The 25,817-nt window shown below is 39.6% G+C and overlaps 1 protein-coding gene across 3 annotated transcripts in view; it reads right to left on the bottom strand.

Moving 5' to 3' along the window:
- Positions 1-25,817, bottom strand: part of SHLD2 (shieldin complex subunit 2) — a 30,653-nt gene that overhangs the window by 1,394 nt on the left and 3,442 nt on the right. For all 3 annotated transcript variants that reach the window (XM_053388259.1, XM_053388260.1, XM_053388258.1), the window contains 8 exons: positions 23,210-23,307; positions 12,346-14,390; positions 11,217-11,324; positions 9,422-9,616; positions 7,899-8,033; positions 5,629-5,835; positions 4,879-5,113; positions 520-635 (listed from right to left, as the gene is read on the bottom strand). In XM_053388259.1, the coding sequence (XP_053244234.1) occupies positions 520-635; positions 4,879-5,113; positions 5,629-5,835; positions 7,899-8,033; positions 9,422-9,616; positions 11,217-11,324; positions 12,346-13,669 (2,320 nt within the window). In that variant the 5' untranslated portion in view covers positions 13,670-14,390; positions 23,210-23,307. The remainder of the gene's footprint in view (positions 1-519; positions 636-4,878; positions 5,114-5,628; positions 5,836-7,898; positions 8,034-9,421; positions 9,617-11,216; positions 11,325-12,345; positions 14,391-23,209; positions 23,308-25,817) is intronic.

Consider the following 25,817-nt stretch of genomic DNA (forward strand, 5'->3'; position numbering starts at 1 on the left):
ATGGCAGAGCCAGGAGCAGCAAACTACGGTTTAATGGAGCGTGCAAACCAGGCCTCTGCCCCCAGGGTGGAAAAAGTTCCCAGAACAGTTGGTATGTCTCTGTTGGAAAAACACCTGAATAAACCTCTCCCAGTTTAAGTTTAATGAGGATTTTTTTTAAAGGACTGGCATTAGGGAGAACTCCCACTTCACATAAGTAGAAGTTGAATAGCTGCAAACATTTGACCACTAAGTTTTGTCTGCTTTTTTTATTCAGTTACACAAATACAGTGGTACCTCAGGTTAAGTACTTAATTCGTTCCGGAGGTCCGTTCTTAACCTGAAACTGTTCTTAACCTGAAGCACCACTTTAGCTAATGGGGCCTCCTGCTGCCGCCGTAGCACGATTTCTGTTCTCATCCTGAAGCAAAGTTCTGAACCCGAGGTACTATTTCTGGGTTAGGGGAGTCTGTAACCTGAAGCGTATGTAACCTGAAGCATATGTAATCCAAGGTACCACTGTAATTCATAGTGCATTACCTATAGCCTTGTTCAGCCACTCTGCTGGAATATTGAGGAACATTTTCTCCATTAGTTCTGACGCCACTTGAACGGACACATCACATTTCCCATCCTCTATAGTCATCAGTGCAGGTCTAAAGGAGGAAACAGGAAAAGTGCTGTCAGTGCTAAGTCAAGTCAAGTCAATGTTTATTACAGCAAACAGTCAGCATATTAAACCAGATTTTCTGCATAATTCTCTACCTAAACAATAAGAAATATCAATATGGGGTTTAACAATCAATATACTTAAAATACGTGTCCTGTCAGTGCTTGTGTTTAATGGCTTAATTTTTCATTAAACCTGAGGATAAGATAATTAAGAGTATTATCACATTCAGTCGCATACTGTTATCCATGACAAGTTCTTTTTTCTTGCATTATCTTGATTTAACGACTCGGTACGGTATCTTGATTGAACAAGCAGGCAAAATTTGCTTCTACACAATATGCTAGTGTATTGTTTCAGTAGCCTTTCCTTGTATTTTAAAGTGGTAATATATTTATAAGACACTTTAGAAGCTGAATACTTACAGCCAGAGTGACTGCAACACTATTCGGATATTCCAGACATGAGCAAGAGGGGAAACTATGATTAAGTGAAGAATTTCTAATTCCTTCTAGAACTCATGTACTTGAATATCAGGGATTTGGGCATTTTAAATAATAAAATATGTATTAAGAAGAACAGTGTTTAATTTCTAAAAAGAAAAGCCTCTGTTCAAAAGGTTGCCACGAAATTATATGCTCATATTTTCAAGCCCCTGTAATTCCAGATGAACAAGGATCTGTAGGCACAAGCGCAACTGCATTGTTGCTTAGAAGATCTCTATATTGGAAGGATCTTTGGGGAAATGCAATCAATACCTTTGTTCTTTTGACTCAGCCTCTTGTATAGGGAGGGGAGTACATATATCTGGTTATTCTGAGGTATTATAATAAGTTAACCAAAATAAAATACAGTTTGGGGAGCTTATTGATTGCAACTCCCTTGCTCTAGAGCAGGCTTCCTCAACCTTGGCCTTCCAGATGTTTTGAGACTACAATTCCCATCATCCCTGACCACTGGTCCTGCTATTTAGGGATCATGGGAGTTGTAGGCCAAAAACATCTGGAGGGCCGAGGTTGAGGAAGCCTGCTCTTGAGAATCCCCCAACCATACAGTTGAGCGCTTATTGGGGGCTGCAGGGGGGAGAAGTTATGGTGCAGTTATACTGTTAGTTTTTAAGCTGAATTTAAATGAAACAGTTTAACCGTAGTGCAGTTAAAATCTTGAAAATGTCAAAGGACAGGCCTCTGAAACATGCTATGAATCTTGTTCTCTACCCTATAACCGAAAACTTAAATGATGATCTTGGAGACCCATCCAGTGTCAAAGAGGGCTGTGCCTAAAAACAACATCTTATAATTTCCCAAAGAAAATAGTACCACTCATTTATTTTAGTAATAAATGGCATGAAGCTCTATACTTATGAACACCTCCACTTGTTGTTCAAATACACAAAAGTAGAGCCCGGGGGGGGGGGGGGTAGAGAAGTAGAGCAATAAGACTAAGCTTTTTAAAATAAATAAAAAATAAATACATGTTTGCAGCTGACCCTTCAAACAGGTCATGTGATTCAGAATAAATTCAAGGGGGAAAAGTATACTCAAGCATATCTAACTTTTGGCTTCTTGAGTCAAGGACGTTCTCAGCTTTGAAGTTCCAAACACTTGACTAATGGTGGTGCTTAATCAGTTCGCTCTCTGTATGCAAGCAATTAAGGTGAACCAAATCGGTTGGCAGCTGAGCAGCTATTTCAGTCCCCCACTAATACTTTTAATCAACTACAAATAAATTGCAATTTCAAAGAGAAGCAGGTTGAGATGCTTAATTTCGAAATATACTAAATAATTAACACAGGACACTGGCTTCTAACTACAGCATTATCAGTTCCTGATAAGGTCACTGGGAAAGATTTCACCAAACGTCATGCTCTTATAAAGTCAAAACTACTACAGGAAATTAAAGGCTTGTAGATGTAACTATTGGGACGCAGGTGGCGCTGTGGGTTAAACCACAGAGCCTAGGACTTGCCGATCAGAAGGTCAGCGGTTCAAATCCCGGCAACGGGGTGAGCTCCTGTTGCTCGGTCCCTGCTCCTGCCAACCTAGCAGTTCGAAAGCACGTCAAAGTGCAAGTAGATAATAGGTACCGCTCTGGCGGGAAGGTAAACGGAGTTTCCATGCGCTGCTCTGGTTCGCCAGAAGCGGCTTAGTCATGCTGGCCACATGACCCGGAAGCTGTACGCCGGCTCCCTTGGCCAATAAAGCGAGATGAGCACCGCAACCCCAGAGTCGGTCATGACTGGACCTAATAGCCAGGGGTCCCTTTACCTTTAGATGTAACTATTATTTGGTTTTACTACAACGATCAGATTTTAACTTTTATAGTATTTTAAATTCCATTTTTGGGAGGAGGGAGGCGGAAGGCAGGATGTAAATTCACATACCCACACCTGAAATAGAAACTTGACATTAATATACATACAGGGAGAGAAAGAGAGATGCAAAGCACACTTTCACATTCTGAACTGCCCGCCATGCCATTATTTTCAATCCTTGCTGCAGAGTTAAAAATAAGCTGTAGAAACCCAAGGAGCAATTAAGGGGACCAGGAAAGAGAAATGTCATGTTAATTTAATTGTTGCATGCAGTTCCTTAAACCAGACAAGAATCCATAATCATAAATGCAAATCCGATCCAGTATTTGCCTTTCAACAAATCTAACAGGCAAAAGAAATATCGGTGGGTGATAAATTCATTTAAGAAACCCTTTCAAATAGGATTTTCACAATAGGCTTTCTATACTTCTCTTGCAGACAAGTACAAAATTATGTTGTACAAAATTCAGTGTATAAGACTATGGACAAACCTGCCATTTGCCTCTCTACAGTAAATTGTCTCCATGTGAAGGCTAACTGCAGAGTTGCTACAAAGCCCTTAACATTTCTGAAAGAGACCACCTCAAATATCAGCTATTGCTATACACAATAAAGTCAGATGCATCTGTGAGTTTTGTGGGGCGGGGGTTTCCCAACTGCATAAACTATCCACTACTGCCACCTAGTGTTTGTTGTGAGGTTTCTCTTCCAACAGAAGTTGCTGAATTATTTCAGCAAGGTAATTGGCTTCTTAAAACATGATGCTGTTTCTAGATTTTAATGAATTGCTGCTCCAACAGTTTTCCAGGGGTTTCTGTGTTACATTGCTACCCATAAACCTTTTGGACTTCAGCCTCAAGCTCTGTCAGCAACTTTTATTACCATGGGAATCACCAAAACAGATAGATAAAAATAGAGATTTCTATCCAATGAAATCATCCTGTTTCTATAGCCTGTTTCTGCCTGTGCAATGGAACTTCCCAACTCCTCCCCCTGCATGTACACCAAAGCTGTTCTTGGGGGTTCCCTTTGGAAGAGAGGAGTGGAAGGGGAAGTTCTGTTGCACAAGCTGAAGTCCTTGTGTGACTGGGATGGACTTTGGCTGATACAACCCAAAGATCACACTTTGCAATGAAGTAATAGTAATTTATATAAATATATGCATTAACACTTAGTTCTGTAACACTGACCAAACACAGTTTCTGTTAGACTGAGGTGTTTGTATCCTGTTGCACCACAACATTGTTTGCTTGGTATATGGAAGGACATAAAAACTAAACTAATACTTTAAATGGGAACTTGATGGTCTTTCGGGTTTATACACCATAAACGCGTTCAATATTTAAATGGTGTAAACAATGCTTATATTAAAAGGTTGCATTTATAACCTGGCCTGCTAATCTCGTAATTCCTAGAAAGGGGTGTGAGACACTTGGCTCCTCCGCAAGGTGCCCATTGCTATGGGCTGCAACAGGATAGGGATGCCAAGGCACACAGCTGTACATTTGCCCTTCCATAGGATTTGTCTTCATCTACCAGAAGAATCTACTTACCCTTCAACCCTCTGTGAAAAACCCACACAAAGTATTATCAGTTTTTCTACTACCCATTCATACCAAAGCAGTAAGAGTAGGGTGACAGAAAACCACAAGCCCAGTGAACGTAATTGACTCAATCTGACCCTGGGAGCATTTCACCAGACTGGATTGATTCCCTTTAAAACAATGTTATGGAGAGAATGTAGAAGTATAAATAAAATGTATCCCCTTTCACAATAATACACCTGCGGGCCAGATTAATATATTAACATGGCAGCTACCGTCAACTGATTCTCATTCACTCACTCACTCACTCACTCACACATTCATTCATTCATTCATTCATTTATACATTCATTATACACACACTTTTTTACCTGTAGAATATCTTCACTTTATTAGAGGGTAAGCAGCTAACACACTGTTTGTAGATCTTGTTATCATCTATCTGTAGTTCAAGTCTACATTTTGCACAGCCCGCATAGGTGATCTGAGTAAGAGAAGCAAATATCTGCTGCAGTGATGTTTTATAATCAAAGACAAGTTGTCCATGTGGAGAAGAGGCAACAGCAAACTTCAACTCTGAGATGCAGGCTTTCACTTGGATCATTCCTATGGAAACATAAAGGAGTTGTCTAGTTTCTTCTGCCGCCAAGAAAACAGGTAAATCATTATTGCCAACTGAATAATGGTAGCTACTTGCACTATCATGTAAACTAATTTTAATCTTATTCTAATCTTAATCTTAGTCTACAGTAATCCCCAGTGAGTTCAATTGGATTGTCTTTAAGGTATGTTAGATTGCAGCCTAAACAGCTCTTCTTCACTGAACCAAATTAGATCAACAAGGACATAGGGAGTGACATGTGGACCTCTCTTCTCCTAATGGTCCATATACTTCTTGAAAGAGCATTAAACATATTTCCCTTTGGGTTGGCATTCAATCACCAGGATTGCACAGATGTGGGACAACTCTAATTTAATTAGATACTTGGTATTGTGTGCTCCTTGTTTTATTTTTAATTGCTGTGATTTGCCCCCTCAAAGCCCTTCAGTACAATTTAATAAAGGAGCAAGAGAATCCCACTCGCTTAAAAATAGGGAGGAAAAAAGAATGAAAATCTCACCAGAACATTTCTCCTCCAAAAGTGCAGCAAGAGTAGTTATACCCATCCGTGATCTGACATCCTTCTGAAACTTCTCTTTGAACTCAATAGCTCTTCTATCATCATCGAAGAGGCACTCCAAAGATGTCCATGGTGTTGTATGCAATTCGAGTTCACCAGAGATAGGACTGTGTTTTACAAATAGGTATTTGAATTCCCATATGTGGTCTAAGAAGAAAATAATAACTCCACTTAGAATTTTAGATTCTAATTCCTTGTTAATAGCCACAGAAAACTTTGGATGGAATAGTGCACTTTCAGAGATGACGAAAAAGAGGAATACCTTCAATGCTGTATGCAAAAAATAAATACACAGCATTTCGAGTGTTTACAAACCAGATAAATTTGCCTAGTTTACACAAACATCTTGCTTGGGAGATGCTATGAGTGGTGGAGGAAGTCACATCAGGACCAACCCATCCTACTCACCAAATGCATCTGTCCCATGTATGAATGTAAAGCAGGGGTGGAGAACCTGCGGCCTTCCAGATGCTGCTAGACCCCAATTTTCATCAGTCCCAGCCAGCACGGCCAATGACAGGGATGCTAGGAGCTGTAGTCAAGCAATATCTGGAGGGCCACAGGTTCCTCAGCCAATGAAAGTTTGCACAGGGCCAATGCCTTTAGAATCCAAATCACATAGACCAGGGGTCAGCAAACTTTTTCAGCAGGGGGCCGGAATATATTTGGAAAAAAACAATAATGAACAAATTCCTATTCCCCAAAAATAACCCAGAGATACAATTTAAATAGAAGCACACATTCTACTCATGTAAAAACACCAGGCAGGCCCCACAAATAACCCAGAGATGCATTTTAAATAAAAGGACACATTCTACTCATGTAAAAACATGCTGATTCCCAGACCGTCCGCGGGCTGGATTTAGAAGGTGATTGGGCCGGTTCCGGGCCTTAGTTTGCCTACCCATGACCATAGCTTTTCCCTTTTCTTGAGAGGAATCCTATTTGGAATAAGGGAATTTCTCTTAAAAAAAGGAAAAAGTTGACAGCTATGCCAATGACATAGACACATATCATATGGTCAATTCCCACACAGGTCATGTATTGCATGGTTTGGGCTTGCTCCTATTGGATGAATATTTCATTACAATCAAGCTGAGAGAGGGCAACCGCTAAAGGTCTCCTAGTGTACTCATAGCTGGGAAGAGATTTCAATTTCCTGGCTCACAGATCATGACCAAAACTGCTGCCCAACATCTCTTTACAATCCTTGCAACAAAAGATAGTGGTATTTCAATTTCAATACGTATGAACACTTCTTTATATGCAGAATAAATGTTATTATATCTTCTGAGGAACGTGCTCAAGATTACACTCTCACATAATTAATGTATTTATAATGAAATAATGGCTTGTAAATATTTTGATTTCCAACAGAAATGACCTCTGTATGCTGATCTATTTTCCTATGCTCAGTAGTACTATGAATGACCACCACATGCTGCTCTATGGTGAGTCAGTCATAATGCTCAGTTGTCATGACCTACAGCCCTGGTTGGCATGAAGTGAACTCCTGATCCTGGTAGTCTTGATAGGAACATTTAGGATTTTTCAACAGAGATAGATATTTGGACAGTTAAGAACACAAGTCTTATCTTACCTTCCAGATATAGTCCTTTAATGATTAAACACAAATTGTTTGAAATTTCAAATTACTCACAAAACTAACTGTAGACTAAATTGCAAGGTTGAATGACAAAGAAGGGCACAATGCTAGATTTCTTTGCCTTAATTTAACAAAGCAGAGCTTGAAATAAATGCTATAAAAAGCAGTGAGCTACCTGCAGTTGTTTAAAGAGCAGAAATCTTAATATTTTTGCACAGGGACACACAGGAGAACACACAAGATGACCCTGCAATACACATGGAAATATATCACATAACGATAGGCAGTTTGCTAGTTCTAACATAAATCAAGACTACTGTGTGAATTTGTGTTGCTTAACACAAAAGCCTTTAACTAGTTAGTAACTATTTGGAAACAAACTGAAGCAGTTGCAAAAATGATTGCTATTGCTATGTCAGAAGTAAGAAATCAGCCATATATTTGACAAGCATTTGTATTATACAGTATGAGATAGCCATTTCAAACAAAAAGGAGATTAGGGTCAAATGATAACATACTGTTTGCTCCCTTCTGTTGCCCTATGTCAATGGATTACACAAAGAATTCCACAAATATTGCATTAAAACAAGTAGTGACTTTTTACCTCTTTTCCTTTGAAGCTGAGGACAGTGAGCCGATAGAGCACCCCATAACACCAAGACATAATGCTGGTCCTTGATTTGTTCCACTGTTAAAATAATTTTTCTTTTTGTTTCTCCTTTGTAACTGTATGTAGATTCTAAAGATAAAATATTGCAAACGCAAACGTGATTTATATAGAAGTTGAAGGGGGAGTAGTTGAGGGTACTGATGTTAGGTAAAGCAGAATTTTGACACATAAAATTATATGCAAGAGGGGAAAACTAACAATTCAGCTAAACATGCATCAGGTGGAACCTGGTTAACTACACCATATTAAACAATCATATTTTCAGAAACTATTGTGAACCACAATTAGGAAATGGTACAAGTTAATGGATGATCAACATTTCCTGAAAATCTTTTCCCAAACATTGAGTGACCTGGCCCCATCAAATATATTGTATTTATATGCTGTTTTAGACTACAACACAATGAACTACTTTTGGTTTTGACCTTCCCCCTTTGAACAGCAGATCTCCATGCCAGATCACAATGTACTTTGAAAGTCCCCTTGGTTTTGAAAAGGGGTTACTATGTGGAACATGAAGGGATGTTTTAAAAAAATAAGTCTTTGGGCACATGGAATAAGCCATATAGTACTCTGCATCCTGGACATAAAAGCTTCCTTTCAAACAGGATGAAAATTCATTAACAAGCAGCAACTCTTTTATGTATGATGCTACATATATAAATGCAATCAATCCATGAATCAATCAATAACCTGTTTCCAAAATGAACAAAATTGAAAACAGGTATTACAGTGAATACTTTGAGTTAACCCGTAATCAGTTTCAGAAGGCATTTCTTTCAGAATGTCAGAAATATCTGTGCATTCTGAGGATCTCACTTTTAGAACAAGGAAGGTGCTACATAGATTAAAAAGATGAACTGGTGAAAGGAACATGCCATTATTTTTGCTCTCTGAGAATGCCAGGTAATAGCTCTCCCATCATACACTCATTTTAGGAAATCTAGACCTATCGTCAATTCTTATCTATGTTATTAATCATTAATACTGAAGAATCTGGGACAGAGCACACGGCTCTGTCGTTAGCCATGTGAGCCACCTCATCGAAATCACTGGCTTAGCTTCACTAGTAAGGTATGTTGTTAAATCAGATGAGCCCTCAATACCTAGCAAATGGAAACATTATTTATAAGAAGCGAAACTTCAGGTAGCCTCATAAATCAAACAATGACCATTTTCTTATCTATAGTATTTCAGGTACCATGCTCCACCCTTCTCCTTGAGAGGGTTCTGCAAAGTCTTTTTAAGTATTTAGTGAGGACAGAAAGATGTCACAGAAGAAATAGTTGTATTAACACTCTTAGTGGCTGTTTTTGCTCAGACAGGTAAGTCAGAGGGAGGTATCTTTTCAAGGTCTACTCTTAAAATCTGTAGTCAGGGAACTATCATGTCCACCTTATTCTTTTCAATCTCAAGATACAGCCCCAGTGAAATATAGGATTAAAAAGTCAACTGACCTGATAGCACAGTGATGTTGATAATTTTCACTATTGCGTGCACCAATCTATCTGGTTTGAGTTGATCTAGTTGAATATGTTGTATATTGTTCAAAGTCTGGGTCTGCCTTTGGGGGAGAGCTTGAAGATAGGCTTGCTTGGAAGACACATATGCCAGCAAATCCTGGAGAATATTAACATCCACTATATGCGAGACTAGAAAAGAACACATATAAAATTTTTAAAATACCTCTAATTTTTGGGCAGGGGGGCTGTATGTTTCACCTATGGTAATCCCAGATCAAAATATCACTCGCAAGCATATCTAGCAATGTTCTTAACTTAATTCAGAAATAATAATTTAAAAATTATATACTACTTAATGCCAAAATAAGTTTCTAGGGAGTTAGAAATAAATTTTAAAGATATATATTCAATGCAAATACAATATCAGAAGTCCATTGAAATTAATGGACCTTAGTCATGTTCGTGAATTTCAGCGGCTCTACTGAGTAAAACTTAGTTTAATACCACTCAGAAGGCACTCATAAAGGCACAATTTGTACATCAGGGTAAAACATAGTTTTGCTCCTCTCCACTAACCAGTGGGAGCAACAATCCATGTTGTTGTATCCAAGCTTATACCATAGCTTGTTTCATCCAAACAAACCTTGATTAGTAAACCAAACACAAACCTTGATAACACCATAGTTTGTTTGATGTGGAACAAATCATGATTCTCCAGGGATCATGGTTTGCTGCTACTGCTGGCTAGAGGGAAGGAATGAAAGAGCCTTCTGCATATCTGCCATGTGGTTTACCATGATGTGTGAATGCTGCCACTGTGATTCATGTGTTTAAAAAAGGCATCATTTATCTGATGAGTATGGTGTGTTTATTCAGGATTTTTTAAAAATCACATTGGCACTGTTCAATTTCTTTCCACGAGAGCATCCTCAGCTCTTCTTATCAGCAGACAGAAATTGATGCTCAATCACATCACCTGCACCCATGCCTTCCCTGCACCTAATGTCTGACCCTAGATTGAAATTCAGGTAGATATCGGGATACAGAAGTATTATTGGGGACAGCAGGATAGGGAAGAAAGTGGACAAGCATATAACATGCGCATTTCATGTAGAAAAATGTTTGACTGAGCCATAGGTATGCCACACACATTCTAGTGCTCCCCGTGCATTCAATATTTGGATTAAATTTGTCTGAAGGGTATGAACTTTAGTAAAAGAAGTGATATTGTCAGGGAACTGCCATCAGAAGAGGGGCTGGAAACAGAGGGGCAGTTGTGTTACAGGGAGCCTCCGAAAATCTTGCGAAGCAGTTCCTCTTCCGGTGATGAGGAAAGCCCCACCTCCAGTGGGGAAGAGGTGAAAGGACCAGAGGATGCTATTGGGAGCCTCAGTACCGCTCCTGGCCAAGCCGGCCAGGAAGGAAGCATGCCCCTTCCGTTGCCCACCCTGCACAGAAGTCTAAAGTGCAAAGAAGGAAGGAAATGGCTGGGCGTAATGAGACTTTTATGTTGGGGGAGGTCCAGGACACAAGCACTACCGGATTCTGCTAGCGATTGAGGTAGACATGAAATTGTGGCTCTGCACTGTAAATAGTTTGCACCAAAATAAAATAAAACCTGCAAAAGACAGGCCTGAGTCTTGCCTGGTTACTCACGAGCAACCACCACTGCCATCTGACAGATATTATGCAACCATTCCAAGAAAGTTTGGGAAACACTAGATTTAAATTATTAAGGAAATCATGAATTGGGACAAGAGTTCACTGTATGCAAAGTATTAAAGCTCACATTTGTTCTGATTAATAGTCGAGCAGCTTCCAAGATTCAATAACCGACTAGTGAACGTTGACTGCAGAAATATTTCCCCATTCCAGCGATTCTCATTTATAATCACATCTGCAATGAAGAGAAGAAACCTCAGTCCAGGTCACCGGGGGGCGGACAACGATGACACAGACATATCCCACTTCAAATCTACAAACTGGACTAGCCCCTGTTCAAAAACTGAAAGCCACCACCAAGTTGTTCAAGCTTTGCATGACTTTTTATATATTTAGTCTGTCTGAAGTGGGCAAAGATATGGTAATATTAAAAGTCCAGCTTTGAATCCAAATTTTAGCTTCAAAACACATTGTGGAGAACCCTTCACCACTGCCAGTTTCTGTTAGGGCGACAGTAAATACAGTTCTGATGGGGGAAAAGAATGATTTTTCAAAGTTGAGTCTTCAGAGATAGCATAAGAATTTTGCCAAGCCTCCAATCCATGTTTTTATGAATTGAGCCACCAACTGTTTTCTTTCTCCTCCATCATTGTGGCAAACACTGATCAGCACTTGACCTCCCAACAAAAATCAGAAACTCACTTCAAACCCTGACTTTGGAGGGCAAAAACACTAAATGCTTTTCAATTCCAGTGCAACAGCAAATCATGCTTATCGTTAAGCTGCAAACTGACAGTGATGCCACATGCAAGGGAAGGAGAAGTGAGTGCAAAGGTTGTTTCTGATCATCCAAACTGAGCAGATGCATGTTGAGAAAAGAAAAATCCCTTATTTAATTGTGCTCCAATTCAGTTGCTGCCTTGAATTGAGGCAGTATTAAAAACAAATGTGGGGAACGGAGGGAAATAGATTATGCATTGTCATGATATTGTTTGATAGAGGTTTCTTGGATGTTCCTAATAGCTAGGAAGCATTAATTGTAGGGTGGGGCTGGAGAGCAACTCCTCTACCACATCTCTATAGCTGTAGTGTGTTTTTTATAAATGTGCTTACAATAGGGAATGTGTTTCAGGAGACACTTAACATTGTACCCGAGACTCAGCAGAAAGGTATATACCATCAACCAGTTCACTATCTAAAATACTTCCTATGGAAAATGTCAAAAATGAACTGATAAGCGCCATTTTAACCCTCACCTGTGAATAGTACGATATCGCCAGGAAACATTGTAAGTGACCAAAATGCTGCTGCTCTCCACAATGCAATCTTTCGTTGTACTTCAGACTGATCAAAAACTACGACCGTGGCTAGGGGGACTCTTGAGGACAGTTTAGATCCTGGCTTTGTTTGTATTTCTTTAATATGGCAAGGATGTAGAACTGTGACTAAGACGGTGTACTTCTGACCTTTGGATAAACAGTCTTTAAGCAGGGATGGGTGTTTCAAAACTTTCTTAAACCCCGAAATTCTCAGTTGCTCTATTTGTGGAACTGCACAAACTGAAGAACAAATCAATTTGGCTTTCTTTGATTGCTGTTGGTCTCCAAGTGTAATGTAAGTTGCCGGTGAAATATCTTCAGATGTTTGAGATCTTTTAGAAGAGTGGCTGACTTGAGAACACAATATTCCTTTCTTCCATGGTTCAATATAATGTACCTCTTTCTTAGGTTTATCATCAGATGAACACAAATGGTCTGTAGGCATTTCAGCATTTTCTAGAAAGCTATTTTCTCTCAAATACGAGTTGCTTTTCACGGTACTATCAAAGTCAAACAATTCAAGAGAGCTATCTGTATCAGTGATATTTGCACACAAACCACCATTTTCATTTAACTGAATATGCAGTTCTGTGGATGCTTCATCTTCCCTACAAAGTCCATCCAATTCTGTTCCACTCGCCTTTGTAGATTTGCTTTGTGTTTCATTTTGTCCTACAGCATGCCCTCCTGAAAGCAGAGCAACTTGGCTTGAAGTCAGAATACTAAGGAATTCAGTGTCTGTTGAAACTGGAAGATTTGAATACACATTTAGTGGCCTTCCAGTCTTTGATTCTTTCATTACTAGTGGGAAACATCCCTCCAAGTATTGATTCAAGAGCTTACTGGTACCTTCTTCAGCATCTTCAGATTGCTTGCTTGGTTCACCTGTTTTTATATCAGTGAGAGGCTGCTGATATGGAAGGTGCTTAGCTTCATTGCTGAGTAATTTTACTCTTCCAGCACCAGCTCTACAGTCTGTCAAAATAACATCAGTCAACCCATATTCTTTCCCACCATCTGGGGGGAAGTGATCTTTGGACTGAGCAGTCAATTCTGTATCATCCGGTGTCCGATGATCTACATGTTCAAGACACATACATTTTCTAGTACAAAGTTTAAAAGTGTCCTTAGGAAATGAAAAGTAAAGTTTCTGCCATTTTTCAGCAGTAGAGGCTGAAAACCTCTCTTCCTTAGAAGTCTTTAATGAGGCTGGGAGGCTAGGTGCACCAAAGAAAATATGAATTTGAGGTGCTGCAGACATGCTGTCAGTTCCGGTTTTTGATTATGAAGAAAATTTTAACGTAATAGTTCATTTAACACACAGTGCTTAAAATGTGACTTATAACCACTCTTCATTTTTCAAACAATTCATTAAAGGGTAGCAATATTAATATTTCATACAAATTACCCAAATAAAAAATTCCATCCTACTGATTTTGGAAGGTGGTTAAGTATCTCTAATAAAACATTACAAACTGAGATGTATCCTACAACTGAAAGACTTAATAATGGTACAGTTTGTGTAGAGCCCAGAACACTATGGTGTCCAACAGCCATTTCTACCCATGTGACTTTTATGGGATGTTCCTTATTACTTTTTGGTCCCTAGCGAAGAGTCACAGTGAACCTGGGAAACATGCTTCACCAGCATCAGACTTCTTAAGGGATACGGTACTATTGTCTCTAAAACTGAGCTGTGTTTGTTAACTTTTAGTTAAATATCCAGGTGTATTAAAAGGCATGAAAACAAGGAGAAGACAACATCACCAATGAAATTTTTCAGTCATGTTTCTATGCTGAAATATTATGATTTTCATATTATTCAAATCTGGATGTTCACTGCTACTTGGCACTTTGGACATCAGCTTCTGCTCACATCTGGCATTTTTCTGAAGTGATGGCAAAACACGCACAATCATGAATGCTTCCACTTGAAATCAGGAGCCCAAGATCTCTGATACGTATTCCAGATTTTTGATCTTCTGTAAAATATTTTTAAAAAACAAGCACAATGCTCAATAAAATTCTTAAGCATTTATTACTTAACACATAAAACAACTATTTATATTCTATTTTACTTCTTAAAGAGGAACCCAGAGCAGATTACAATAAGAAACATTTCCCTCTCATTTAATCCATATTCTTAGTTGCCCATCAGAGGTCACCAAATCCTTAGAAAACTATGAGTAGACTCAACATTGTAGCATGACTATATGAGGCATACAATCATAAACACACACACACACACACACTTTATAATCAATCCAGTTCTGGAGCAATATTAAACCTATCCTAACATATTTATTTACTCTCTGCCCTAGTATAGACAAGTGTTTTATTTCAAGTGGAATCTAAAACTGAGATTCCTTTTTTTATGAAATAAATTTTTTATTTCAGCTACATTCCAATAATAGCCTCATTATAACAATACCAATTTATAACCCAGCATCAAAGCCAAAAATCAGGAGCTCACTCTAATTACCAAAGCAGTTCAGTTTAGGAAGAATCAGAACAAAAGGACACACCAAAAGTGAAAGAGGACTGTGAGATGCAGTGGGCAGGATCAATTGGGTATGGGTGCTTTAGGCACACATTATTTATTGTGGCTTCATGGATCTTGTGGATGAGCAACTGTCCACATTACACTTTAAAATAGTTCCAAGTTCAACAGCACAGTGAAGAACATGGGTTGATGACATCCAGCTGAAACAAAAAGAATAACCCAGTATTTATAGGTAATTTATAAAGAGAAAATAATGGCAGGGATGAAGTAGACAGAAGGTAAAAAAAGAGAAATTGAGAACACTATTCAATGTTGCCTAATCCAAGGCTAAGGTTTTCAAATAACATCTGTAGGATTTAAATGGGTCTGGTAAAAGAAAAAGATCAGCCAAGGTCATCATGAACCACAAACTCTGAGAAAGATGCAATACTGCTGGAAACAGCAGTGCCAAAGCAGAGATTAAAGGTTATGCAGTGTTTGACAAAAGGCATGATGAAACTTTAGGCACTGACCTACTATCAACAGGATGGAGTTTGCTAACTCTGAGTTGTAGAGTTCAAAAGTGACAGAGGAATGACAAGAGTAAATAATTTGTTTAGGTCAACCCCACAGAGCATAGGTTTAAGACCACTTGCCCCATTTGTTCATTAGTATACAGTGGTACCTCGCAAGATGAATGCCTCGTAAGATGCAACTCGTAAGAGTTTTTCGTTTTTTGAGTTGCTTCGCAAGACGAATTTCCCTATGGGCTTGCTTCGCAAGACAAAAACGTCTTGCAAGTTTGTTTCCTTTTTCTTAAAACCGTTAATACCCAGGGAATCCGTGCTTCGCAAGACGAAAAATTCGCAAGACGAAAAAACTCGCAGAACGAATTAATTTCGTCTTGCGAGGTACCACTGTATTACATTTAACTTACTTCTGTTATAATTTTATCCAGCCCTTCTTCCCATAGGGCAGAGTACACATAGTAAAAAAAAAAATCAATCCATTTAAACATTTAAAACCAATAGCCATATAGAAGTAATATCAGTACAAGAGTTCAAATATACAATGAATTACGGTTGGAAGGGATCCCAAGTGTCTATTTATCCAAACGCCTGCAATGCAGGAATTGCAACTACATCATACATGACAGATAGCCATCCAACCTCTGCTTTGTCTTACCCATAAAGAGAAAGTAAAATATACAAGTGGGAACTGCAACAAAATGTTGCAGTGTGTAGTACTAATATTCAGGGTTCTAGTCATCCAACAATGTCTCCTTTTGGGATTCTCCATTCAATTCCTCATCCAACTTTACAATTCTATGATTCTATGATCTCCTCTTGCTTTTGGCCTCCCAGACAACATACATGGAGCCTCCTATGGCTGCTGGGTGGCAGAGGGGGGTTGTTCCTAAAGCTTTCCCCTATAACTTTTACAAACCTAGGGGTTCCTCTAAACATGTTGATACCTTTTTCTTTCTCAGTGGCACCATTTAGATTACACAGCCATCATAACTCAGCACCTGAGAATACTATTAGTACTTCAATAGCACTTCAATTCTTTGCTCATTCCTCCTAACTTAAAGAACTTCCTGAAAGTAGGAAACAAAAAACTACAAACAATTTGAGATAGAGCCTCTAGAGCATTAACAACTCTGGAGAAGCTGTATTGTGCTTGATTCTGGGAGAAATGCATTTCCCCCAAATAGTAGGGTTATCATTATATTGAGGCACTACTTAAACCATAGTAACAAAAACAGGAGGAGCTGTACTACACACAGAGAGATATAAACTAAGCTACTTTCTGTAAACAGCAGGGAATGTTTCCCACTAAATTAGGTTCCTGCAAAGGTCAATTCAGAAATAGAAGATCACCTAAGTAAAGAAAGCACTCCATGCTTGACCTGACAAAATCATCATAATCTCGGATTTCATTAAAACACACTGGTTTAATTTAATCTCTGATTTAATTTTTTAAAAACAAACCCTTTCAATGGAGGAACAGGAAAGGGGGAGAAAGAAGAACGCTGGTTTCACTCAGCTTTCCTAGAGGTTGATACCACAGATGGGAACAAACTTCTTCAGTGGCAGCACTCCAAATCACTGCGGACAGATGTTCATTCAGACTGCAATCTCTGAATATCAATGCCAAGATTGTGGGGCTCTCTCTCACATTAGCTACCTGGGCTGAGGTTCATGCAATTCTTGCTATGTAGGAGTAGGCTACAAAAAATTCACCCACTCCCAAGCCATGTCTACTTTCAATGAGATTTTGTATAATCAGAGGGGAACTTTACATTATTTATAGCTTTGCATCTTCTACACAAAGACTGTAGCTAAATCTATACAATAATAAAAAGAAAAACTGTTGCTTTGGAATTAAATGCTTACAATCTGGGGATACAATCTTGCATCTAACGCTATGCTTTCAAACTAGGTGACCGCAGCAGAACTAAGTGTGTACAGTGGTACCTTGGCTCTCAAACTTAATCTATTCTGGGAGTCCGTTCAACTCCTGAAATCATTCGAAAACCAAGGCGCAGCTTCCGATTGGCTGCAGGAGTTTCTTGCACTCAAGCAGAAGCCGCGTTGGACGTTTGGCTTCCAAAAATCATTTGCAAACTGGAACACTTACTTCCGGGTTTGCGGCATTTAGGAGCCAATTTGTTCAACAACTAAGCCATTCAAGAACCAAGGTACCACTGTATACCTGAATCCAAATAACTGGATTCATCCAAGAGACTGTTGATCCACCTGAGCATCTTGCCCCAAAGATGATAAATTTGACACTGCACTATAATTGCCTAGATGAGAAGGAACAACAGTTGGTTTTTAATCAGACCTGCAAGTACTCACTCGTTCAGGTTAGCAAGAACAGTTGAATTTAGAAGTAACATTAAACCACAAGACGTAAGAATAAACCATGGTTAATTTAAAACAGGAAGCAATGCTTGAACTTGTGGCCATGCAGGAGGAAGAAAGAGAAGGGAGGTGCGTAGGAGCTTGAGGCTCACAGAGGCTCATTCTCATAATGCTAAGGAATGCTTTGTGTTTCATCTCATTGAGGCCTATGAGGCATTCATTGACCCTTGTTATAAAATCAGAAAGGACAAGTGTCAAGCAGGTACATCATGGCACAGACCCAATCAATAATAATAATAATAAATAATAAATTTTATTTATATCCCGCCCTCCCCAGCCGAAGCCGGGCTCAGGGCGGCTAACAACAATCAAATAATCAAACAATCAAATAAACCAACATTCTAAAAATATTTCATTATAAAAATTAATTAAAATCAAGTTAATGGCAACCATTAAGCAAAACTCTGTGCAGGTTGCCAGAGGAGGGAGTCAGGCTGCGCCCTGACCAAAGGCCTGGTGGAACAACTCTGTCTTGCAGGCCCTGCGGAAAGATGTCAAGTCCCGCAGGGCCCTAGTCTCTTCTGACAGAGCGTTCCACCAGATTGGAGCCGCAGCCGAGAAGGCCCTGGCTCTAGTTGAGGCCAGCCTAACCTCTCTGAGGCCTGGGACCTTCAGGATGTTTTTATTTGCAGACCGTAGGTTTCTTTGTGGGGCATACCAGGAGAGGCGGTCCCGTAGGTACGAGGGTCCTAGGCCGTATAGGGCTTTAAAGGTTAAAACCAGCACCTTAAACCTGATCCTGTACTCCACCGGGAGCCAGTGCAGCTGATATAGCACCGGATGAATGTGGTCTCGCAGCGAAGACCCCATAAGGAGTCTCGCCGCGGCATTCTGCACCCGCTGGAGTTTCTGGGTCAGTCTCAAGGGCAGCCCCACGTAGAGCGAGTTACAATAATCCAGTCTGGAGGTGACCGTCGCATGGATCACAGTGGCTAGGTCAGGGCGAGAGAGATAAGGGGCCAACTGCTTAGCTTGGCGGAGATGAAAAAATGCCGCCTTTGTTATAGCTGTAATCTGCGCCTCCATAGAGAGGGAGGTATCGAAGATTACACCCAAACTCTTAACGGACGGTGCTGGCACTAACTGCACCCCCGCAAGAGATGGGAGTTGCCCCCTCAATCCCATATCGTCCCGTCCCAGCCAGAGGACCTCTGTCTTCGAAGGATTTAACTTCAACCGGCTCCCACGTAACCATCCAGCCACAGCCTCCAGGCATCTGGTCAGTGTGTCTGGGGCCGAGTCAGGATGGCCATCCATCAACAGATAGAGTTGGGTGTCATCGGCATACTGATGGCAACCCAGCCCAAAACTCCGAACAAGCTGGGCGAGGGGGCGCATAAAGATGTTAAAAAGCATCGGGGAGAGAATCGCACCCTGAGGCACTCCACACACCAAGGAGTGGCGCGATGACAGTTCCCCCCCAAGCGCCACCCTCTGTCCCCGACCAGAGAGAAACGAGCGCAGCCATTGGAGGACTGTGCCCTGGATCCCCACGTCGGCAATCAAGCACCTTGCCCACACCCTCAGCTGAAATCAACCGATATCCATCTAATCACCTGCAACAAGCAGAACAAGCAGAACTTAAGCTGCCTTTTGGTATAAACCCCAATATATAGCCAAGCCAGTAACAATGCAAGTTACTTTATCTGACAGGAATATTTATGCAGCAATCCTAAAATTATTTGCTCAAATGCTTGTAAAGCCTTAAACACATTTCACCTCTCATTTGCTTTTAATATCTAATACACAGAAGAATATGGGATAACAATTTTAAAATTATGGAAGAAGAGAATGCTACAGTAAGGCTGTTAATAAATGTCAATTGCCCTGCATTTCTATAGTGACATATGGCAATCAGTTTTTTATATTACATTTAGATGCTGTACTAAAGTAAAAAAGAGAGATAAAACCTGCAACTGACATATACTGGTTAGAACTAAAAGGCACATTTCCATTACCTTTGTTAATTATTATACCATTTCTTAATCTGTTCCACTATAAGTGGCCAATAGAACATTAGCTTTTTATCTCTGAGGTGGTCAGAGTCTTACTGATGGGTCAATGATCTCTTAAAATGTGACTAACTGCATCAGCAAGTTTGAGCTTTGCTACGAGCTGCAACTGATTGTTGTAACGGCTGTTACTACACAATTAGAAGCCATGAAAGAAAAAAAGGGCTTGCACAAGCAACATAATAAGATAGTCTTTTGACACAAAACACTGCTATACCATTTCTCTCTCTCTCTCTCTCTCTCTCACACACACACACACACGAGAATCTGTGGGGGGTTCTATTTTGTCTAGCAAATTATCTTTCATCACTTCAAAGACCAAATTAGAGAACAATGTTATAGTTACTTCTTAGCAAAACAATTAACAGCCTAATTCTATGCAGAGTTAGGCACACCTAAACTTAGGGAGGCCTAACTGGCTGTTAGAGGTTACTTATATAACACTTACTGTTGTACACAGAAGAACAGCTAGAATGAAAATGTAGTATGTGCACAACTCACACGTTTAAAATCACAATTTGAGGACAAGAGAAACACTTGGGATTTCAAGCTGAAAACTACTCAAGGCGTTATTTAAATTTGCATTCCGGGGGGGAAAGCAAGTAGGGTGGAAAGAGGACACGTGATTCAGTCTCCAAAATGATTGATTTCTCCTAACCTGTTTCTACTCCCAGCCAAACAACTGTTCCACCACATGTGCCAGTAAGTGCCAATATCCTGGCAGTCCCTCCAGCACATGAGGAAGGAGCTCAATGACATATGAGCCATCCAATTTGGTGTCAGGTACCATTAACATGCTAATACCTCCCTCACATTTGCCAACATAGATTGATGTTTGTCTTGTACCACAAGGTCATCCAATCCTGCTCTTCAAGGGTCAACTGCAATTCTGTTTCCACCATATAGTTATGCCATATATATACACTTTTATTCCTGGGCATCAATCATGGGTGTGATTAGGTGCCTTGCAAGTAGTAGCGAAGATATGGACAACCTGGGCTTTCCAATATAAAGGCAGAAATTGAAAACCTTGGGCATTCCAGTTCATGGCTGAAAATTATTGCAGGTGTTCTCAGATCAGGGGATACCAACCTTTTCAGCCACTGACATTTTTGGACCCATTGGCACATTTGCAAACTGGAGAAACTGTCATGGGCATCACAAACACACCATAACCTGTCCCTCACTCCCCTCGCCTGAAATAAGACTTCACAACCCAAATTTATAATTACCCCTTTGAAATCATATGTTATTACAACAGTTTCTGCTTTAGTTTCCTGCAAAGGTATATTAGTGACTCACAGGAAACTGGTCAGGAAGAAACAGTTTTGCATTTCCAAGAATTCAGTGATGTGGAACACTTGATCTAAAATGTGAATAGACATCTTTGGTACAATCAGAAATATTTACAGTTATACAATGTCAAGTGCTCTTGGTTAAAGTGTAATGCATAGTCAACTTACGCAATGGAAGTGCTTTCTACTCAAGATAGATTTGGGACAGAGTTGTGCCCAGATGTGTTTTGGGAACAAACAATGGATAAGGATTACAGCATTTTGAATGTCAAGCCGATTGCTGTACTTGGGGTCATGAAATATTTTGCTCTAACAAAAAATTATTTTCAAATTTTAAGAGATGTTACATCTTTTTATTTCCTATGCAGCATGTGTTAACACATCACATAAACGTCCATATCTGTATGTACTGCTAAGCTTATGTGCACAGGCTCCTCCCTTGGGAAGCATAGTGCTTAGTGGCACCAGTTTTTTTATGGGGCCAGCTACATACAAATAAATTCCTTGTAGAGCAAAATACACTGGCTCCAACACCACTATCTAGAGAACAGAGTGGACCCCAAGAATACAGTATGAGGCTAAATGTTCCCTGAGGCAAGTACAGTGGTATCTTGGGTTAAGAACTTAATTCGTTCCGAAGGTCCGTTCTTAACCTGAAACTGTTCTTAACCTGAGGTACCACTTTGGCTAATGGGGACTCCCGCTGCCGCCGCACCACCGCCGTGCAATTTATGTTCTCATCCTGAAGCAAAGTTCTTAACCTGAGGTACTATTTCTGGGTTAGCAGAGTCTGTAACCTGAACCGTCTGTAACCTGAAGCATCTGTATCCCGAGGTACCACTGTACTTTCTTGACAGATTTTGTAACACTGTAATCTGCATTTACTTGCTTAGCTTTTCTTTTTGCTGAATTCCAAATGTGGGTGGAAAGTCTCACTAGCTATTGACCTCTGAGATCTTCTTCAAATGAACAGGTGTTTTGTTTCAGTCTTTCTGTAACAACTTACTTATGAAAAAATCCATGCAGAATGTAATTGAGCTTCCCCTAGAATGGTAGCTTAAAGTACTCACTCACATTTAAATGTGAGGCAAATCTATGGAATACAAGGAATAAAGTTGGAATTGTCTGCATTAATAGTTCTGAACAATATTTTAAAAGTTAGCTTGATATGTAGCTAATTTTCTACAATTTTAATTGACAATAAGCTTCATTGAACAGGATGGCTCACTTTAAAGTGAATACAGGCAGCTCCCAATTTACATAGGGGTTACTTTCCAGGACACCATACATTTAAGTGAAATCACATATATTTGAAACACCATTGAAAAAGCCTGCAAACACCCCATTCTGCCCCCACCCGTTTTTGTGATGTTTTTGGGACACTTCTGGGTTCAACGCGATGTGCATATGAGGAGTTGCACACATACTGAGCATGCTTAAAGGTGAAGTTGTCTGCATGTAGGGACAGCATATTTATTTACTTGATTATAGCCTGATTTACAACTTCATAGAAGAACTCAAAAGTAAATCTATAACCAAAATTACCATAAAATTAATATTTTTATACTGTTTTGAAAATATTTACTAACCCCCTCCCCCCAAACCCCGATGTTAGTTTTCCTAAAACGATTCCGATTGAACCAACTGAGTCTTGTGAGCCAGATTCACAACTGAAGTGTCGGAAGAGGTTCTGAGGCTCACAGCTAGTCATCAGCTTGACTTCTGATACTGATGGCATAAGGAGTAACACCTCACCAAAAGGTGTGAAGCAGGCATTCCCATTTATATTTCAATCTCTATATCTAATTCTAGCCAAGGTTTTGATTGCTTCCAGACAACCTGTTTATTGAGGGTTCATTTTGATGTTTGCCAGGTTAGACAATGCTGTGCCAAGCAAGCACTATTCTACACTTTCCTGTACATTTTCCTGTCATCTTCCTTATTGCCGCTGATATTCTTGGAAGTAGGTTTGCTGCACAAGTCCTCTAAATCAGCTTTAACGTGAAACCTGAATTTGCCAGCATGTGATTTAATCCTACCCACAAACTTGTGACAGTCTTGAAGCATCCCCCCCCCCCGACTCACCTCACAGAAAGTTGAATACAATTCAGTAGTCACTGCAGCTTAACTCAGATCAATTCACAGGATCATTCTGTTAAACCTTTTTCAAAATGGCATTTTCACTGTAAACAAAAAATAAAGAACTTGGTTATCTACTTGCTTGTTATCAGCATGTGAATGTTAGCAGTTTCCACAAAATGTTCTCTGTTTATATAAACAGTTCTGCTAATTGTTCATTTTAAATAGGAAAGAAACCAGTCTGCCACTACTGACTTTGGGCTGTTTCTAGCTCAAATGCCACTTATCTATAAGACATTTGGAATAAGCAAGATGTTGATTTCTAGAGCTGTTTAACTTTAAGGAAAAAAGAATACATTATGTAGCCCTTCTCAGAGACATTTTTTACCATTCAAGTATTTCATGCTTTGGGTGATCCCCTCATCTATGACACAACTGTAAAAATTAGCAATGTTATTTTCCAAGATGTAAAAGACCAGAACTACTTTTTAAAAAAGAGTCAGCTATCATAACACTTTAAATTCTTCATTGGGTGGGCAAGTGGATGGGACAAATGCATACTTAAGGCTGGCAGATTGAATATTCAGTGTAGGGTGGGGGAACCAGCATATCCATGTGCATGTCAGTACCTGGCAGCCCTGCTGACCTTGAGGCCTGTGAGGGGAGCAAAACACCAGCTGGGGATGAAATATTTTAAGTTACTCAAAAGCCAGAGAGAATCTGTTGGCACATAGTGGGGCCTTCGTCATATGAGAGACAAAGAGGAAGAGAGTGGGTTGCCGTGAGTAAAATACAGTGGTACCTCGGGTTAAGAACTTAATTCGTTCTGGAGGTCCGTTCCTAACCTGAAACTGTTCTTAACCTGAGGTACCATTTTAGCTAATGGGGCCTCCAGCTGCCGCTGCGTGATTTCTGTTCTCATCCTGAAGCAAAGTTCTTAACCCGTGGTACTATTTCTGGGTTAGCAGTCTGTAACCTGTAGTGTCTGTAACCCGAGGTACCACTGTATGGGTTGGGAACTAATGCTAATACCGCTGGTTGTTTAATCAGTTTAAATGTTGTGCTTGTTTTTACATACATATTTGGTTAAACTTAAAATTTTACTTTTTGTTGCTGTAGTTTTGCTTGTTTAACTTATGATAGCACTGTTTATTGGTCCTGTTTATAATATTTTGTAATTTTTCTATATTGTTTTTACCATTTATTTTTATTACTTTGCTCCCCACAGTGGGATTGAAAACATACAACTAAGAGTGGGCTATAAATACTGTAAATAAAAATATAAATAACTAAATAACCCACACACCATCAGGAAACCTAGTAATAAGAGAACTAAGCAGATGGATCTTCTACACAGGCAGCATTACAGAAGAAAGAAAATGAATTCTAGGAGCTTATGGAGCTTAGCAGCTACTCACACAACAACCAGCTGTACCAATAAGCAAGTAAACAACTTGCTTCTTTATCTTGGTTAATAGAAAAACCCTGTCTCAGCTGCAGTTATCAAGTGCAATATTGTGCTGGTAAATTGTGCTCCAAAATTATCAACTCCCAATTTTTTTTTGCAGAGAATAGTCAGTAGTTTTAACTGGAATTCAGCAAGCATCACAAGTAATAGTGCCTTTTAATATTTGCTTGAAGATACCAAATGACTCTGTACACACTCCAAAAATATATACTTCAATTACATTTTAATAGATATGTTCCAAAGGCCAGAACTAAAATCTAGTCAGTGCAGATTGTGTTAAGAAAAGCAGAAGCAGATCCCTGGTTTTCATTAAGGATTGCTGCCATCTGAGGGCTGTTGCCTGCCTGCATACCAGGTCCTTGAACTAGGGAGTCCTGTTGCAGTGACATCAGCACATAGTTAAAGTTAACTATGACTGCCCTTCTAATCATGGCTTGTGGTGGGTTCACAAACTAGGCTTAAAACAAACCATGGGGGGCAGGGGGCAATGTCCCTTTGCAAACCATGTCCCATTATGTCTGCAACAGGTTGAGATGGTAGAAAAAGAAGCAGTTTAGTTATTCAGTTTTGTTCTTATAGCAGCTCTCGCCTTTAAACCCCTGTGCTCCTTTAAGCGAAAAGATACATTTTACAAAGTTTTTCTTGCTTGGGATTTGCAAGATGACTCATGGTGGAAGATGTGGTTTACTCATGCTTCAGTCAAATTGGCTTCTCTCATAAACACAGACTTGATTTGAAGATGCTTCCTCTGCAGAATCCACATGCCTTTAAGAACTCCCCACTGAACTATGGAAAATCGCTCTTACAGTGGAGAATATATAACGGTCAAGAAAGCTATGGTCAAGAAATAAAACCATAGTGAGAGAAGACTTTGTCAGAACCAGGCAATAGGAAGCTCCCTTTCATCTGGAAAATGTATGCAACACTCTTAAATCCACACATAACCAGAAAGTTGTAATGCCTAAAACTCCAGTTAGCATAACACAAAAAGAAAAATGTGTGTACTCCAACAACTCAGTCCAAAACACTCTTGAAGACAAATACTGAAAGGGCAAAGCAGCTACTTGCTTATATAACTGGCTTGGCCACATTATGGTTTGCATCAACCTATAGCAAGTAACATTATTTCAAAGGAGATAATTATGC

The sequence above is a fragment of the Podarcis raffonei genome, chromosome 5, assembly GCF_027172205.1.
Source record: "Podarcis raffonei isolate rPodRaf1 chromosome 5, rPodRaf1.pri, whole genome shotgun sequence".
Lineage (NCBI taxonomy): Eukaryota > Metazoa > Chordata > Lepidosauria > Squamata > Lacertidae > Podarcis > Podarcis raffonei.